The sequence below is a fragment of the Phoenix dactylifera genome, chromosome 2 (assembly GCF_009389715.1).
Source record: "Phoenix dactylifera cultivar Barhee BC4 chromosome 2, palm_55x_up_171113_PBpolish2nd_filt_p, whole genome shotgun sequence".
Lineage (NCBI taxonomy): Eukaryota > Viridiplantae > Streptophyta > Magnoliopsida > Arecales > Arecaceae > Phoenix > Phoenix dactylifera.
The window spans coordinates 14,198,646-14,216,545 of NC_052393.1; the positions used below are offsets into that span (position 1 = coordinate 14,198,646).

The 17,900-nt window shown below is 44.1% G+C and overlaps 1 protein-coding gene across 1 annotated transcript; it reads right to left on the reverse strand.

Moving 5' to 3' along the window:
* Positions 1 to 1,171: 1,171 nt before the first annotated feature.
* Positions 1,172 to 2,362, reverse strand: LOC103720505 (GATA transcription factor 1-like). The gene is made up of 2 exons (XM_008810228.4): positions 2,002 to 2,362; positions 1,172 to 1,916 (listed from the first exon to the last, which is right to left on the reverse strand). Exons 1-2 carry the CDS (start codon positions 2,209 to 2,211, stop codon positions 1,326 to 1,328), a joined length of 801 nt encoding a protein of 266 aa, XP_008808450.1. The 5' UTR covers positions 2,212 to 2,362; the 3' UTR covers positions 1,172 to 1,325.
* Between the last annotated feature and the right edge of the window lie 15,538 nt (positions 2,363 to 17,900).

Below are 17,900 nucleotides of genomic sequence, written 5' to 3' on the forward strand. Positions count from 1 at the left end.
CATACCACGGACGAGTCGAAGATCCGCTGACCCCCCTCCGCTACTAGTCTAGCATCGTAGTCCCTGATGATGAATCCCACACCTCCACATCTCTCATCCTCGATCATAAGTTTACCTTAAGAAAACTAGAGGGTAGAGGCACCCAGAAGACAAAAACAGTCCTGAATGTTGCAAGAGCAGATTGGGGGCCTTAGACATCTCTAGCCAACTCGGGTTTCAAAAATAGACTGCAACCTTGAGAAGTATCTAAGCGCTCTATTATTATGTGATGAGGTATTTTTCATATTCACAATGAAAAAAATGACAGATTTTCAAAGCGCTTATGTTTGGTTGACTATCTACTTTTATGAAAAAATTATATGTAATTTCTATTATACCCTTAATAAAAATTAAATCTTTAATGCCTTTTTAGTGCTGAAGAATCTTTTTGGAAAAAAAATAAAAATAAAATAAAAAAAATAACTTTTTCATGTTTCTCATGGAAAAGACTTTTTTCTAAAATGTGATAATCATATTTTAATGGGAATACAACTTTCTCATCTTTTTCGTTTGAAAACTCCAACCCATGAAAGTGATTACATCATATTTTGGACCCCAAAAAAAATAAATAAAAAAAAAAGACTGCGGCTACGAACAAGATACAATGCAATTGGTACACAAGAGCCAAGCATTAGGTCGCAATCCATATTGAGGTATCCAATGGACCTCGTCTCACGCTGCTGTCAACGTGTGAACATTTATCGGCAATTATAACTCTTGCATAATATATAAAACCAAATATAACCTTCAAAAAGAAAACATCATTTGTCTGTCCTCGGTAACTGAAATAATCTACGCTAAAAAAGGAAGAGACAAGGATGGACGTGCTTTAAATATTTGCAAAACCATCCATGTATGCATCACCATTTCCATTTTCATCCCTACCCCTCGGCCCTCGCCAATTCAAACAAGGAAAAGCGAAAGAGCAAAACTTTTTTTGGTAAAAAAAAAAAATGTTGGGTGGTAGGGATAACAAGGAAAACCTAACACCAACGGTTTTGATCGCTCTGTCACCTGAATGCAATCTCTGACTCTATCTTCGTTCGTCGCTCCCAGCCACCAACCACATCATCCCTCTCCCAGTCTCCGCAAAGCTAATATTTTCCGTTTTCTTAAAAAGAATAAGAAATTAATGAACAAATAAACATCATTGAAGCCAACCATTCTCCTCCCTAAAATTTGACAAAAATTTCTGACTAATAAAGGAGAAAAAGGAGATTTTCTGAAAAGAAAGATAAGGAAAAAAAACAGAGACCATTTCCTAAGGGTTCTGAGGGTGAGTGGTTTTACAACGACGACCCAGAAACAAGCGCCGTCGCCGGAGGGCGGCCGGTCCGCCGGCTGCGGACGGAGTTGCGGCGGCGCATCTCCATGATGCGGCGGTGGGAGTTGGAGTGTATGGCGGCGGAGAAGGTGGGACTCGCCGCCGGCCGGTACTCCGGCACCAACCGCCCGGACTTGTACCGTACCCCGCACGCGTTGCACAGCGTCTTCGGTCCCTCCGGTCCGGCCCTCCACTGCGGCGTCTCCTCCGCGTCGCAGTGCCGGCAGCGCCGCCGCTCCTTCAACTCCCTCGCAGCCACCGACGGGGACAGCGCGGCCAGTACCCTCCGCCGCAGCCGCCTCCCCTTGCTCCTCGGCCGCACCGGCACCCTGGACCGCGCCGCCACGGCCAGGACCGACACCGGGCTCGGCCTCGCCCCCTCCGCCGCCGTGGCGGCGGCGCTGTTGCTGCTCCCGGTCCCGCCGCCGCTGCTGCTCCGTGAATGGGTGGGGATTTCGAAGGAAGTCTCCAGCGCCGGAAACGCGTCCTTGTTCGACAGCCACTCCAGATCCTCCTCATCTTCGCCATCTCCTCCTCCCTCCGCCGCCAGGCCCTGTAAAACCCCAAGAAAAGGAAATAAAAATGGAATCTTTACCGAATAAAGCAGATAAAAATCGGATTTTGGCGAGATGCTTAACCGCAAGGCCGTCGACGGCAGGGATGACCGTGGAGTCGAGGATATCAAGGAGGGACTGGTCCTGAAGCCCTCCGGCGGCGGCGGGGAGCGGGGGGTTACGGTTCCGGCGGTGGGGTGGAGGATTCAGTTCGAGGTCGGAGGGGAAGTCAAGGAGAAGTAGGTCGTCGGCGGCGAGGCAACCCTCCGGCGGCTCTTCGAGGGGCTCCACCATCGCTGTCTCCGAGAGGACCCTGGTTTCTCTCTGGTCTCTCTGCTCCGCCTACCACTAAGAATACGGTGGGAGAAACGAGAGGATAAAGGAGCAAAGAAGAGTTTTTCTTTTTCTGTTTTTTTTTTTCCTTTTTTTTGTTTTTAATTCCTCTTCTTTCGTCTTTCTTCTTTCTTTCCTCTGTTTCTTTTTTTTTTTTTCTTTTCCCTCCCAAATTTCTGCTCTTCAAAATTTATCCAAAGAAATCGCCTTTGGGAGTTTTGCTGGGTTGGGTTTGGCGAGACTTTTAGAATCCATCTTGGGTGGTTAAATTACCAAAACGTCCATACGGTTCACGTGAATTGTGTCAAATCTATTCATTAATGTTACAATTTTCAAATACCAGCAACCTACAATTGTGTGGATCCCGAGTTATGGGATTGCACAGTTGGAAAACTATCGTTCTAACACGTGAGATGCACGTGCTCGTTATTTTTTATATAAAATTTATTTTTATTTTATTAATTTAGATTTTTAATCCCTGAATTTTGGTGATTATAGAAGATTAGTTCTAACTAAAAAGTGTTTCAGATGAACGAAACTTCTAATTAAAAATTGCTAAAATAGAAAACATTTTATTTCACCAGAATACTAGGAAAGATATATATTTTTCTGCTGTGGGATTAGGAAAGAGAGCCATTTTGAAATTCATGGCATGGAAAGGGTTCACATGAAATATTAAAAAAAAATTATGATTTATCCAGAATTTTTTTTTCAGAACTTTATAAAGGTATAGCTTTTGATATAGAGATGGCTTCTAAGAATGCTTGAGAACCTTGAGCAAGCATATATAAACATATTTTATAAATAATGTTTCTTGTTTTCTTAAAAATAGCCAAAAAGAGGAGGAAAGAACGAAGGAAAGATAGGGGCATTAAGATGGTTAGTCTTAAAAATCTCCGGATCCTACATTGTCTAGATTTTCACAATTTTATAGTGCATCGAAAGTTCATCATTTTTGCCCTATCTTTTACTTCTTTCTTTTTTGTTTAGGAGCATATATGTTATTGAAATGGCTATGCAGGCAACTATTAACATGGCTATAGTGATATGTATATATTGAAAAATGATGATAGAGTAATGTGAGAAATATGCTTCATCAAAAAAAATAAATTCGTTCTTTCTATTCTTTATTCCTTCAACTTTCATTCTTTGTGAGTTCGGTCTTTATAAAAATTTGTCCACTTTTCGTTGTTTGTTTTAGGAAGTTCTAGCTCTCTTTTTATAGAGCATTATTGAAGGGGAAGAAATTAACCATAAAAAAATGTCCTGCGCGTTCTTATCTAGAGGCAGTTCGTGCATGCAATAAAGATTCCTCACTTATTTGAGGATATTCTTTTGCAGTTGGTCAAGTTGATTTGCTTGATTTATCTTCGATGGTGTGAGTGAGGCTTCTTATACTCTCTCTAAAGGATTATAGCTAATATCTTGAATTGGATTTCTTTTAGGATGATGGAAGAAAGTCGAAGGTTCATCCATCCAATTTAAATTTTCCTATGGCAAACCCCAATATATATATATATATAACAAGATAGCCAAATTAGTGTTGTTAAAATTCGAGTAACAATTAGAATGAGCTGCCTTAAGTTCATACTTTCATTTTCTTAAAACCAAGCCAACTCTCCTCTTTCCTTCTATGTATATGTATGTATCTATATATGTAGGTGCTATATTAATATATCTAGTATGTAAAGATTGAAATTTACAGCCACTAACAAATTCAACATTGATGGTAAAAAAAAATAAAAAATATAAATCTTTGGAATGTGATCCGTCTAAAATATCTATAAATAAAAAATTATATATTTTCAAGACCCCTACACTACACAAGTCATTCTAAAATCAATATTTCGTCATATTCCATGATAACTACATATTTAGAGTAACCGGATACATAGACTACAAATTTCCATATCATTTTCTTTTTATATAGATATTTTTAGACCTAAATCACATCTAGCGACTTATATTTTTATTTGTTAGCCATTGATATTGAAGTTGATGATGAATATAAAGTCTTTCCTTCTCGCCCTTCTATGTTATAACCGTACCTATATATATATATATATGCGCACGCGCGCATGAATATATAGAACAATATATGCACTCAAAAATCATAAAATGATTGGGGGGAATCGTAATTTGATGAAGTTATGAAATGGTAAACCGTAGTTTACTAGTTAGATTTTGAGAAATATAAAGTCAAACTGTGAGGCGCATCTTATTTCATGAGAGGCTACGAATACTTAGCAAATCAATGGAAACGAAACGAGATAGCCAATAACTAATTAAGGACATATAATTTATTTATAAAAGCAGTATCAACATCAAAAATAAATAGGCATCCATGAATCATGGACCCACTCTTATTTTAGGAGGGCAATTAGTCAAACACGCATGCGCCCCTTAGTCAATTATTGCTTGAAAACTTTTTAGTCTCGGATACAGGGGCCTTCAATCAATACATGCAACATTTAATAAAAAGGTGCGAATCTACTCATGGGGAAGTATTGGTACCATGTATAGGTGTTCTTTAGGGCCCTCTAGAGCTTGAGCTTTGTATCCAACCCTGCAACTCAACCAACTCTGAGATTTGTCATTCAAGCTCACTTCTATGCTGCAAATTAATTAGCTTACTAAGTAAAATAGTTGATCTAGAATTTGGCTTGCTGATTGAGGCATTTTAGTTGATCTAGAATGGTGATAATGGAGCTTGCATCGACTCAAGCTGCTTGAAAATCTTCATATGGCTAAATGTTTGGCTTGCTTTATCGGATTGTTAGGCATTAACTCAATATAAACCCTTTAAGCAACCCTAAGGATCAGCTAAAAATCACACAGAACATCTACCAAAATCAAATAACTAGTAGAGAAATGGTTTATGAAAATGGCAAATATAAATTATAATAGTTAACAATGTTAATGTTGGTTTATTAATAAAATAATTAATTTAAATGTTGGAGATTATAGAATTTCATATTGGATATTTATCGAAACATAAATCTAGTTAAATATAAAAACTTATCTTAGACTCCTAAATAACTTGGTTTTCTAAATAGATGATTTAATTTTCTACCTTATCTCTCTCCTCTCTTAAAATTTTATAAAAATTCTCTCTCTAATTGTTTCTCACGTGGTATCTTAAAAGAAGCGTAGAAATGCTTTCTCTTCACATCCCGAAAGGATGCTTCGCAACCGACTCTTTGGAAGATTTCCATAGATGAAAAATAAATAAGAATATAAATAATTATAATATTATAACTTAATTAAAATTTTTTATTCTCCATATAATTTCATAACTACACTCTTAATTTAGAGATTTGCTTTTCTTTCATTTCCGCCCATCAAAGAATAACCAAAAAAACCCGCTATTATCCTATACCTTCACTATTTATATATTAAGTATATTAGTTCGGTATCTTCATACAAAGCCATAATCTATAATGATTTTCAAATTTCATTATGAGTATCCACTAGCACCATTATTATATACATCAATGTCCCTTGCAACACAGAAATTTTAATTAAAATTGAGTCAGAGCTGCAGCAGCAAGGGTCCAAGTTTGTGTGCAAATTTATCCTGGGGGGGCAGATACAAATGATATAATGGGGGCAATGGAACCATTGGATTATTAGGGGGGCCAATACTCGACAAACTCTACTGTTTGTCATTTCACCGTCTCTCCATGACGCCTCTTGCACGATTCATTGCACTGCAGCTCCCAAGTCCTGCCTCTCCTTTTATTCTCACCGCAAGAAAGCGAAAACTTCCAACCTTCCCATTGGCTGGAGCATCATATGATATCTTTTGCAATTAAAAATTATTTTTTTTTCATAAATATTTTTTAAATCTTAAATTTTGTATAAATATTTTTTCAAAAATAATATTTGTATATATATTCTCATAAAAACATTTATTTTGCTATTTTATTTTTTTATCCTTATTTTTACGTATGTATCCACATCATCTAATGTCGCTAAAAAATTAACGGTTTCAAATTAAAATGACTAAAATATCCTTAATGAATATATTTATAAAAGAAATATTTATAAAGATCGGGATGGGGGACAAAAAAATAATTTCAAAATTTTATTTTATTTTTAATTAAAATATATATGGTTTTCATTAACGTTATTAGAAGAATCATTATATTAGAAATATTTTTGCAAAAACAGTGTTTTATGAGGATAAAAAATAAATATAAATTTGAAGAGGGTATTCATGTATATTTGAATTTTTATAAGGTATTCATAGAAAAAATCCTTAAAAATTCCATGGCAGCAACGTAATTTATCGACAGCACGAAGGGCATTTACGGAATTGCAGGTGCGGGTGGAGGAGAGCCTGGGCCGTGACGCAACATCCCAACGACTCCGCGGTCCAGAGAAGGCCCGTCGTTACACGTCGATCGATCCAATCAGTTATCGACAGGTGTCCACGAGCGAGCCCATTGGCTGCGCTCCCATGCACGTCCTTCTGCTGTAGCTGGGGGGACGCCATCTATTTTGTCCTCGCGCGAGCGGAATAACGCTGCTTGGCGTGTACTGCACGTGACAGGATTTAAACGAGATCAGCGCTGCCCCAGTCGCGTCCCCCGCAGGAGTGGACGTTCAACGGTTTCATGTGCCGGCAGGCTATTTTAAGCGTTTAAATTGGGTTTAGGGCTGCCGGTGGCGAGGCTTCTTCGTCCCCACCCGAGATGAGGGATTTTGGTGGGGAAATGCTTCGTGGGCCCGGTATTTGTGTACGAGAAATTGGTTCGACTCAATAGCTAACCCAACCACCACCGCATAATAGCAGCTCCTCTTACCACGTGGCAAGATCAATGAATATCTTTGTGCAGGTGACTGGTTCCCCATAACTCTCATTTATACTGGAGCATGAAATGATTGGATATATAACGGTAGTGATCTTTGCGCATGTTAGCTAATCTCAAAAAATTAACAAATATCATATCGCTACACCAGTCTTATAGCAAGGAAATAGGTTAGCAACAATGACTTTTTAGAAACAACGGAAGATGTTAATGCTATATATGTTGAAGTTTGCAGCTGAAACATTATTTCTGCTAGCTATCTAACGATGACTTAAATGTCGTTGTTACATAAGAGGTTTCTATAATGATGCTTGTATTGTCGTAGCCTTATATTATTCTAATTTAAGTGGTTCGCCTCTCTATCTTGCACTCTTGTATGCTTTGTCGAGTCTAACTTAAAACTCTCACTTTGGCTATCAACCAACTTTCAAGCTCTCATCTCTCTCGTGCTCTCACCTCCGCAAGCTCTCACCAACTCTCGATTTTAGATCCTCTCCACCTCTATCACTCTCTCAGTCCAACGATCTTAGTTCCATCTCTTGATTACTCATCATCATTCTATCTCAATCCTCCTTGCCCGGAAAGTTGGCCTTATTGAAACCCTAATCACCACTGTCCCCTCATCGCCTTCGTTCGGACCTCGACTTTAACCATTCCTCTCTTCCTCCTATTCGCTCAATTTGATCTCTACCCTAAAAAAACTCGGCTTATCGGAACTTCGACATCACCTCTCTGCCCCCTTTCTTTGACCTCACCCCGTCCAACATGATCCCTCTTTGACCAAAAAAACCCCCACTCCAACCATGAAACGCCAACCAACCCCATCCTCCCTTATGAAGCCCTCAACACTAATCTCCTGTGATGATGACTTCGTTGCCGACCTCTCTAACTATCATCGTCACCTTTGACCATCCTGGCCAACAATTGCCTCTCACAATTTACACATTTCCATGCATTCTTATTCTTCTCCTTAGACGAATAACGTCCTCCCTAATGGACTTATCCCAAACCCAAGCCCAAGCTATAAACAGCCCATGTTTGACCCACATAGGCAAAACCAATCTATTAGTGCTATATTAGCCCAATCTAAAGCTCGATTAGGTCTGGCATGATCCATCTCATATTGATGAGCCTTGGAAATTAAATTACCCTAATTATTAGGTATCATAAACTTACTTCATTTTTACACAATCTAAAGCTCAATTGGGCCTAGAGTGATCCATCTCATATTGATGAGACCCTGGAAATTAAATTACCCTAATTATTACATATCATAAACTTACTTCATTTTTACCCTTATATTCCTGAATTCTCCATGATTTTAAGTCCATACTAGCTCTCCAGGTCCATTTTGATTAAAATTTATTTAGTCTATATGGTCCATTAGCCCATGTGAAGCCATACAATCAATTTGTATATGCTATCCTTGCGCTCCTTGTATCTTCTTCAATTTAGTTATAACCAACATTTCTTCATCCATTTCCACACCCTTCTCAATTCATGCCATCCAAATATAATAAGATCATGCTCTTCATTTGTCCTCTTCTCATGGTTGCTCTCTTACCTAATGATTATAAGCGCTGACCTTAGATTTACCACTATCTCGGTGAATCCAACAAGCACCCACCACCTTACCTCCACATCTCATTTAAAATAAATAAATTATGTACACCAAAAAAAAAAAAGAATTCTGGCGACGTACACAACCTCTTTGTTTTTATGAAGTCATCATACTTTATCCTTGTACCTTCTCTATCTCTTCTAACCTCACCACTTTGGTAAGCATAAAAAACTCTCTCCATCCCATCCATGCTAACCCCCCTCTATTAGTAGCTTTAGATCCTAGCCTAATCCAAGCACCAAAAACTTAAAAAGTTACAACGCTCATCCCCTCTACCGTCCTTTCCAAGTCCAAATACCTCAACTTATCTAACAAGGAGTTAACCATCATGAAGAGAAGACAAGATCCAACCCGTTCGAGCTGGGAAGAAGGTCCTAGGGACCCGGCATCCTTCCAAGCATTCCTTAGAACTAGCAAAATCCTCAACGACTCCGATCCTATTTGAGAGAGCTGTTGGCAGTAGAGTTTTTAAAAATAGAACTGTTGAAAGTAGAGTTTTCTGAAGTAAAGCTTTTATAAAATGTTGTTTACTGTTTGGTAACTATATTTCTAAAGTGCTGTAGTACTTTAACATGTGTTTAGTAAACAAACTGAGAAAGTATTTTTGTATGACAAAATTATCATAAAGAACATTACATAGTATTATACAATAGAGCATAATAAAATATAACATATATTAATACATAAATATATAATATAGTATAACATTACTGTAATATAATATAATATAATATTATTATAATATAGTAATATGATATTATATTTATAGTATAATACAATAATAAAGGTACAACATATTACAATTATTAACATACATTAATTTTATATAATATAACATAATATTAAATTATTTAACATAATATATTAATGTATTATGAGATAATATAATATAATATTATATTTATAGTATAATACAATAATAGGAAAAAAGAATATCTTTTTTTATACGGAAGCGAGTGTAATCCATGGTTAGAGTTCTTTGTTAGGACTCAAGCAGATTTTTAGATTTATAAAGAGACAAAGTATATAATTGTTATATTTTATTATGGGTATTTTGGTAAAAAAATAGCTTTCCGATAAAGTTTAAAACAGTTTTTTCGGAAAGCTCCAAAATGGAGCTTCCTCCAGAAAGCTACAAAAAGTTGTTTTTAGCTTTCTGAAAAAGCTAAAACAACTTTTCGAAATTTTTACCAAACACTATTTTTTCATCCAAAAGTGTTTTTGAAAGATCAGAAAGTACTTTTTGGTCCTCCAAAAGCTCCCCCAAATAGAGCCTCCATATCCCTCATCCTCCTCTCTCGCCTTTTATATATATATATATATATATTTTTTTTCTTTTTTGCTTATTTACTTACTCTACTAATAGCTTGTAAACTTGCTACATTTCTGACTTTACTAACTTATCGATCCTACTAACTTGCTAACTTTTGTTGCATGTTTGCATACTTACACTTTTTATATTTTATTATCTTAACTATTTATAGATACACTACGACTTCAAGTATCTATAACAACATACTTAAATAATACAAAGCAAAAATCAACTACCTACAAAGCATCATCTTTCCGCTATCTGCTGCATCGAAACTATATGCCCTTATAAGTTTATAAAGAGAAAAAGGAGAGGAAGGGTTCGTCAGGGGGGTGGAGAAACGTTTCTCGGGGTCGTCCCAACATTCCAACAACATTGGAGAAGTGATTGGAGCTGGATATCTTGGCGGAAGAGAGGAGGCAGGCATATTTACGATGTCCTTGTGGTCGAACACCATCTCAAACGGCATGAAGTCCCGGCACTCATCAGGTAAGCTAATACTAGCCTGTGTCTTCTCTGCCTCCAGTTTCTCAACGAAGAACGTTGGCTATGGAGATGGATGAGTTTTAGGCAGTACACGTTTTTCAGAAGGCGAACAGGGCAGCAGACTGGGTCGCCTCCTATACTGCATGGCATTCCGGAGAGTTTCACTGGACATTCATAGTAGAACTTCCGTCTCATTTGTATTTTTTGTTTTCTTTTAATTTGATAGGATGTACTTATGTTAGAGCTATATAAATTACCATTTTTATTTAAAAAAAAAGAAAAAAGAAGAAGAAGAAGAAGAAGAAGAAGAAGAAGAACGTTGGCTGGGGCGGCGGCAACGAGGCGGGTGTCAGTGCGATCTGCACCGAGAGCTGGATATTTGATACTTTTAAGTGCTGTTATCTGCATTTGCTGCCCTTTAGTGAGACACTCGAAAGATGCCAGGTGCAGGGCCGGCCCGAGCCTTAGGCGACCGAGGCGGTCGCCTAAGGCCCCGGGCCAATGGAAGGCCCCTCGGGAGGTGGAGAGAGAGAGAGAGAGAGAGAGAGAGAGGGAGGGAGGGAGGGAGGGAGGGAGGGAGGGTCTGACCGTGACCAAAAGGAAGCAAAGGCCCCATATCGAGTCTTCCCCCTTGATGGAAGGGAGGTGGAGAGTTTCTTGGCCTGCAGAGGGGAAATTTAGGAAGTTGGGGACGGTAGTTTTGTTTTGGATGGAGAGAGAGAGAGAGAGAGAGGAGGGATTTGGTTGGCTTGATACACACCTGAAGCCACTCTTATTTTTCATCCCTTCTCTTGTTTGGTTTTGGTCTTGGTTTTCCTTCCCTCACATTACTCCTGATCCAGCTGGGCCATCAGGAAGAAAGGGGGATTGGAAATGGACTTCTTGGAGGGTGGAGATTCTTTTAATTTTCTCCTCTCGGTTTCTTCTCCCCTCTTGGGTGGTAGAGAGAGAAGGAGGGAGGGGGTTGAATGGCTGCTGAGCTGTGATGTTGCGGTTGCTGCTTGGGTACTCACTTGAAGGGGAGATGGAGGGATGGGACTTTTATTAATTAGATGGAGTCAATTTCCCATAATGCCCCTACTTTCTCTTATAGAGAAGTTCCTTTATGAACAAATTCTTTTCTTTACCTTGACCATGAAGTGCCCTGGGATGACCTTTTTCTGTTCCGCTCTTGCTTGACATGATAAACAATATTGCCAAGCATTATCTCAGTTATTTAATTAATTTTATGGCCCTTTTTTTAGGATAATTACTTTTCTGCACTTCCATTCAAAAATAATATTAAATTAAAAAGATTTCTTGCATATCTTTGTTAGATTCATGTATCTTTGTTGAAATAGTGTACTTGATAACTATCCATTTTCATATCATTTTTTTAAATATTTTATATTTATTAAAAAATTTATTATTAAAAAAAAAGGCCTCATTTATTGGATTCGTCTTAGGCCCCCAAATGTATTGGGCCGCTCCTGGCCAGGTGTCAACACTTCAGGCTTAATATACCATTTTCAGAAAGTCGTGGAAACAAATATTTGTCATGTCAATATGGCTTCCATTCAATTATCTCTAAATTCAATCACATAAACATATTAAAACTTTAAAAAAATGTCACAACGAAAACAAGACATATTTAGCCAAGAACAATAGAAGACGATAAAGAAATCTACAGACAAAAGATGAGTATTCTGGAGATGAGAATAATCTAGACGTTTCGAAAACTAGGAGACACAGAGTGAAGATAAATATTTAGCCTAGAATCGATATTTATAACTGTTGCTGGAAATTGGACCCGGGGGCGATCGTCCGTCGAGGAGGAGGAGCTGTCGGCGGACGCGAGGGAGTGGTGATGCGTCGGCGGGCGGCGTCCTCTGTCGGAGTGCCTGCAGAAAAGCCGGTGGCCGGGTCTTCCGGCGCCGGCCCTCCGATGCTTAAGTCAGAGGAGGCAAAATAGTGTTCAAAGAAAACGGGAGCAGTAGTATTTTTTCTCTCTCTCTCTCTCTGTTCCCCCCTCCCTTGAGAAGCACGGTTCCCTTTTATAGGGGGGGTTTACCTGTGATGTGACCGGACAAGGCCGTCGTACAGCTCGGCACGTTGCTTGATCTGGTGCACGGACAAGTGAATAATTACACTGATGTCGGAGGTAAGGCCGTCGTACGACCTGAGCCGTCACGCGATCGGGTGAATCATTGCATTGATGTCGGCGGTGAGGCTGGGGTCAGACTTATCATGGCGGACAGGACTCTGCCGAGCTGATTTGCCGTGGAGAACTGAGGATCCGTAGATGAAAAGAGCCACGCGCATTAATTGTTGCATAGGCCGGAGATTCACATTAATTGTTGCGTAGGCCGGAGATTCACATTAATTGTTGCGTGAACTGGGGATTTGCCGGGATCATGTGTAATAAATGCTGGGGCAGTGGCAGGATATGGCCCTTGGCCGGACCTCGGAGAGGTACGGCCGCGGCAGGTGGTCGACAAAGACAAGCCTTTGAGGTCGGAAGTCCTCTAGGTCGGATGATCCGGGATCGGACGTTCTGGGGTCGGGCGCCGACCTCAGTCGTCCGGGGTCGTCGACTGCGTAGTCTTCCGGTGGCAGGGTTATTGTATTACTGGGGGAAAACCGTATTCCCCCAACACTACCCCCCGACTTTCGAGTTCGTGCTGCAGGCTCGGACGTGGGAAGTAGAAGTTGTTATCGTGGTTATCGAGGTCGAAGGGGATCACGCCCGCACCCCTAAAGCTTCTGTAACGAAGTCCGCGCCTTTTGAACCTTCGAGGTCGCTTCATGTGGTGGATTTATGATGAGGTCCGCGCCCTTAGGCATTTCGAGGTAGTTATGGCGTGGGCTGCGCCCTTTGGCCCGTCGAGATCGCTTTATACAGCGGACTTATGACGGGGTCTGCACCCTTACGTATCTCGAAGCAGCCATGATGATGATTACGCCCTTTAGATCTCCGAGATCGCTTTGTACGGCGAGCTCATAACGAGGCTCCCTGGGCCCGATGAGGTGGCGCCTCGACCTTATAATCGAAGCCGCCTCCTTAAATAGGCACGCCGTTTCGCGCTTCGAAATGAGCACGTGGCATGATCTGAGGTCGGACGTTTCCGATTTCGTATTGGCGGAATAACGATCTGGGAGGCTAGGGTTATCTCGGCGCTCCACGTGTCCCTGAGGCTTATTAAATGAAGGGAGCGGAGGTGATGTCTGCTCGTCTTTTAAGGTGATCCGGTTTAGTGGGCCTACGATGAGGCCGTGAGATCCGATGGGACGGCGCCTCGGTTGCGTACCCGGGATATTGATCCGGAGTGAATGCGGTGCTTCGGGTTCCGAGGCTGACACCTGGCGCAATCTGGACGGGGGGTGGAAACTAAGCCCGCCAATCCGGGCCGTCAGGGGGGTCTATATAAGCCCCTCGAGTCTGCCCTAATAGTCCTATTTGGTCGCCCTTTGCTTTTGTCGTCCCTACCTCCATTCTCTCTCCCAACGATACTTTGCCGACGGTCCCCGGAGTGGTTTCCGGCGACTCTTTCCGTAGGTTCTTGCCCCGTGTTATTTAGGGTTTTCCTTCTTCTCCTACCTACTCCTCTCATCTTTTAGTTTACTTCAATTTTCTGAAAAAATGGGTCTTGGTCCGGAGGAGGTAGGGTCAAGCTTATCGAGGGAGGAGCTGGAGTTAATCCGCTCCCGGTTCTTCTTCCAGCCCGGGTTTCGTCTCGAAACTGCAGGGCCGGAAGACAGGGTGACGCGGCCGCCCCCAGGTCGGATCGCGATTTACCGCGAGACGCTCTGGGCCGGCCTGCGGTTCCCTGTTCACGAGTTCGTGAACAACTTGCTGGTGGAGTATCAACTCGTCCCAGCACAGCTTGCTCCGAACTCGTGGAGAACTATCATCGGGTTCTTGTCCTTATGCCTCGCGCACGGGATTCCGATCTCGGTGAGCATTTTCCGCCGGTGTTTTTTATTAAAGAAAAATCCGGCAGATGCAGAGTGGCTATACTTCGCCTTTCGGGGCGGTATGTCGCTCTTCCAGGGCGCCCCTTCCTCTATTCATGAGTGGAAGGAGAAATTTTTCTTTCTTGCATCCGAGGTGCCGTGGGGGTTCAACCCGAGGTGGGGGCATCCTCGGTTGAAGACTCTCAACAGGCTCTCCGATCCCTCGGGGAGGGAGCTGAGGGTCTTGGACTCCCTACGGGCCCTCGGGAAAGGATTCAACCTAACCGAGCTCCTACGGGAGGGCGCCTTGGCGAGCGTGGGCTTGAGCTCGGCGCGCCCCGAGGGTAAGAATAGTTGTCTCGTCCTATTTTTATCTATTTCTTCTTTTCGCTAACACTGGTCTGACACTCGAAGAAAAAAAAATTTTTGGTTTCAGACATCCCCCACATGCCGACTAGCAGCACATCCCTCTTTTCTCGGCTGAAGAGGCGGGAGGCCGAGGCCGGCGGGGCCATCCCTCAGCCCCGGAAGAAGTCGAAGTCGGCCGCTGCTTCCACCTCGGCCGGGACGGGAGGCCCGGAGGCGAGGGTCTCTGCGGGCGCCCGAAGGCGGGCGCCAGATACCGGCGATGCGGGCTCGGCAGCCCCACTCCGTCCTACCCCTGTCGCCCAGCAGGGAGGACCGATGGTGATCCGACTGCGGCCTTCAGAGCCCGGGCCGAGCAGGGGCCCCGAGGTCCCCAGCTCGGGCGAGCCGAGCTCCCCGAGGGATCAGGCGGGGAGGTCAGCCGAGCCGGGGTCCACAATCCTTGAGGGGAGCTCGGCTTTCCACGATGCCGATACCGCGCGCGCGGTATGTCGGCACGCCATGCTTCCAGCGGACCGGGCCGAGTTCCGGAGGGCGTCGCTGGAAGAGATCGTCGACAGTACTTACTGTAATACTGTTCGGGTGAGCTATTGCCTTAACCTCTCATTGGCTACTAACTTATGCATACACTGCCTGCTTTTTACTTATAGTTGCTTTCTTTTTCTTTTTTCCTCTTTTGCAGCGTATCCATGAAGTCGACTCCCTGGTGTTTATTACCCAAAGTTGTCAGGCGGAGACTCGACGACTCAGCCGGCAGTTGGAGCCGGCCAAGAAGAGGGTCGCTGAGCTGGAGGCCGCGCTGGCCGAAGCCGAAGTGCGAAGGGAAGCCACCGAGGCCGGGCGACTCGCCATGGTCGAGGTGCTCGAAGAGGAGAGGGCCGCCCATTCGTTGACGAAATCGGCCCTGCGTGCCTCGGAGGCGCGCCTGGGGGAGGCCCAGTCCGAGGTCGCGGGTCTGAAGTACGAGGCTGGGGTCTTCCGCCTCAAGGTCGAGCAGCTCGAGGCCCGGGAGAAGAGGGCGCTCGAGCGGGCCGAGAACGCCGTGGAACTCTTCAAGGAGTCAGAAGAGTTCCGCGATATGTTAGAGGAGGAGACTGTGGACGGGTTCCTCCGGGGCTTTGACAACTTTTGGAAGCAGATGGCCCGGATATGCCCCCAGTTCGACCTCTCGACGGTCCGTCCGAGGATGAGGTTCGGGTACGGCTCCGACGACGACGACGACGATATCCCCGCTGCCCTCATGTCTGAGGAGGACCTTGCTGAGGTCGAAGCCGTGGTAGCTGAACCGGCGAGGGCGGAGGCCATACCTCGTGAAACCAGCGAGGTTGTTCCCGCGGCGCCAGCCGAGGCCCCCGCCGCAGACCCTGAGCCCGCGCCCGCTGTAGACCCTGAGCCCGCGCCTACTGAAGACCCGCAGGTCATTCCTGTAGACGACGAGGGCGATGCTAATGAAGCCGCCGCCTCTTAGGACTTCGGTTTTTTCTATGTTCATTATAAACGAGGTCGGCCTACAACTTTGTAAAAGGCCGGCCTCTAGTTTTGTACTTAGCCTTTTGGCGTTTCATCAATGAAAGCTTTTTCTTTCACTTCTACATTTATTCTTCTTCTCTGTCTTTTTCACTCGCAAACGAGGTCGGTACTTCTGCCGACTCTCAACTTCGTATCCGAGCCTTCGGATAATATTAATAAAGACATATTCTTTGGCTATGTCTTACCTTTCTTCTGGTGTGTATAAGTGTCCGAACTCTGATTACGCTAGCTAGGGGGGGCTCCGAGCTTAGACTTTAGGAAATTTCACCAAGTCTTGTAGCTCGGATTCGTAGGTCGCAGAGGTTGCCAAGTTTGGCTTTTAGGCTCTCATGGCACCGGGTTCGGGCTTCGGGCCCCCAAGTGGGGCCGCGCTAGACCTACATAGGTCGCTACCGAGGTGCTCGGCCAAGCTTTCGAGCCTGGCTCTTGGGGCGCAGGCCCGTAAGAAAGTTGTCCCCCAAAGGGGAGCTTAGGCCAATAGTCACATCGTCGCCAGGCTTTTCATAGTCATTGCCCTCGGACTCTGCCGAGATTCAGGCGAGCGGGGTTGGGGCCTGTAAGGAACACCTCGGCCTTTGAGGTTATCTTCTCAAGTTGACATCGGAGTCTGGGCATGGGGGCTGAATTTGGCCCTTGCCCATAAGGGTTTATATGAGTTGTGGTGGAGATCGTCGGTAGACGAAGCATGCACAAGGTCAACGGGAGATTAATCTTACACCGACTTGTAGAAGCAATCCGACCTTGGCCAGATTAAGGTCCCGATTTCAATCGGGGTTTCACTGTCAATACGTAGATAAATATAACAAGGCGAGCATCAAATAGGATGTACCTTTTGTGTCTCCAAAATCGCGCCCCTCGTATCGGAGTAGGTGGCCTTATTTCCTCGCCAACTTTCGGAGTTATTCTTTGACTTTTGAGGAGCTCGGGCTTCTCATGAGCCCTATGGCGCCCGCCGAGGTTGAGGGGGTTTGGAGATGCTCCATCAATCTGCGACTCTTTCCGAGGTCGAGGGAGTTTGGGACCCTACGGTCGAATCTCGGGGCATCCGATCTTAGTCAGGAGGTCGTGCGCCAGGTCGATGGGTCTGGGAACGTGCTATCGACCTGCGACGCTTCCCGAGGTCGGGGGAGTTTGGGACTCTACGGTCGACCCTCGGGGCATCTCGACCTTAGTCGAAGGATCGTGCGCCAGATCGGTGGGTCTGGGAACGCGCTACCGACCTGCGACGCTTCCCGAGGTCGAGGGAGTTTGGGACTCTACGGTCGACCCTCGGGGCATCTCGACCTTAGTCGAGGGATCGTGCGCCAGGTCGGTGGGTCTGGGAACGCGCTACTGACCTGCGACGCTTCCCGAGGTCGAGGGAGTTTGGGACTCTACGGTCGACCCTCGAGGCATCCCGATCTTAGTCGCGGGATCGTGCGCCAGGTCGGTGGGTCTGGGAACGCGCTACCGACCTGCGACGCTTCCCGAGGTCGAGGGAGTTTGGGACTCTACGGTCGACCCTCGGGGCATCCCGACCTTAGTCGAGGGATCGTGCGCCAGGTCGGTGGGTCTGGGAACGCGTTACCGACCTGCGACGCTTTCCGAG

Bases quoted from the DNA above. Each gene is read 5' to 3' on its own strand.
- LOC103720505 (XM_008810228.4), bottom strand. From the start codon at position 2,211: ATGGTGGAGCCCCTCGAAGAGCCGCCGGAGGGTTGCCTCGCCGCCGAC. The intron at 1,917-2,001 runs GTTAAGCATCTC...GGGGTTTTACAG, and splicing joins CTGCCGTCGACGGCCTTGCG to GGCCTGGCGGCGGAGGGAGG.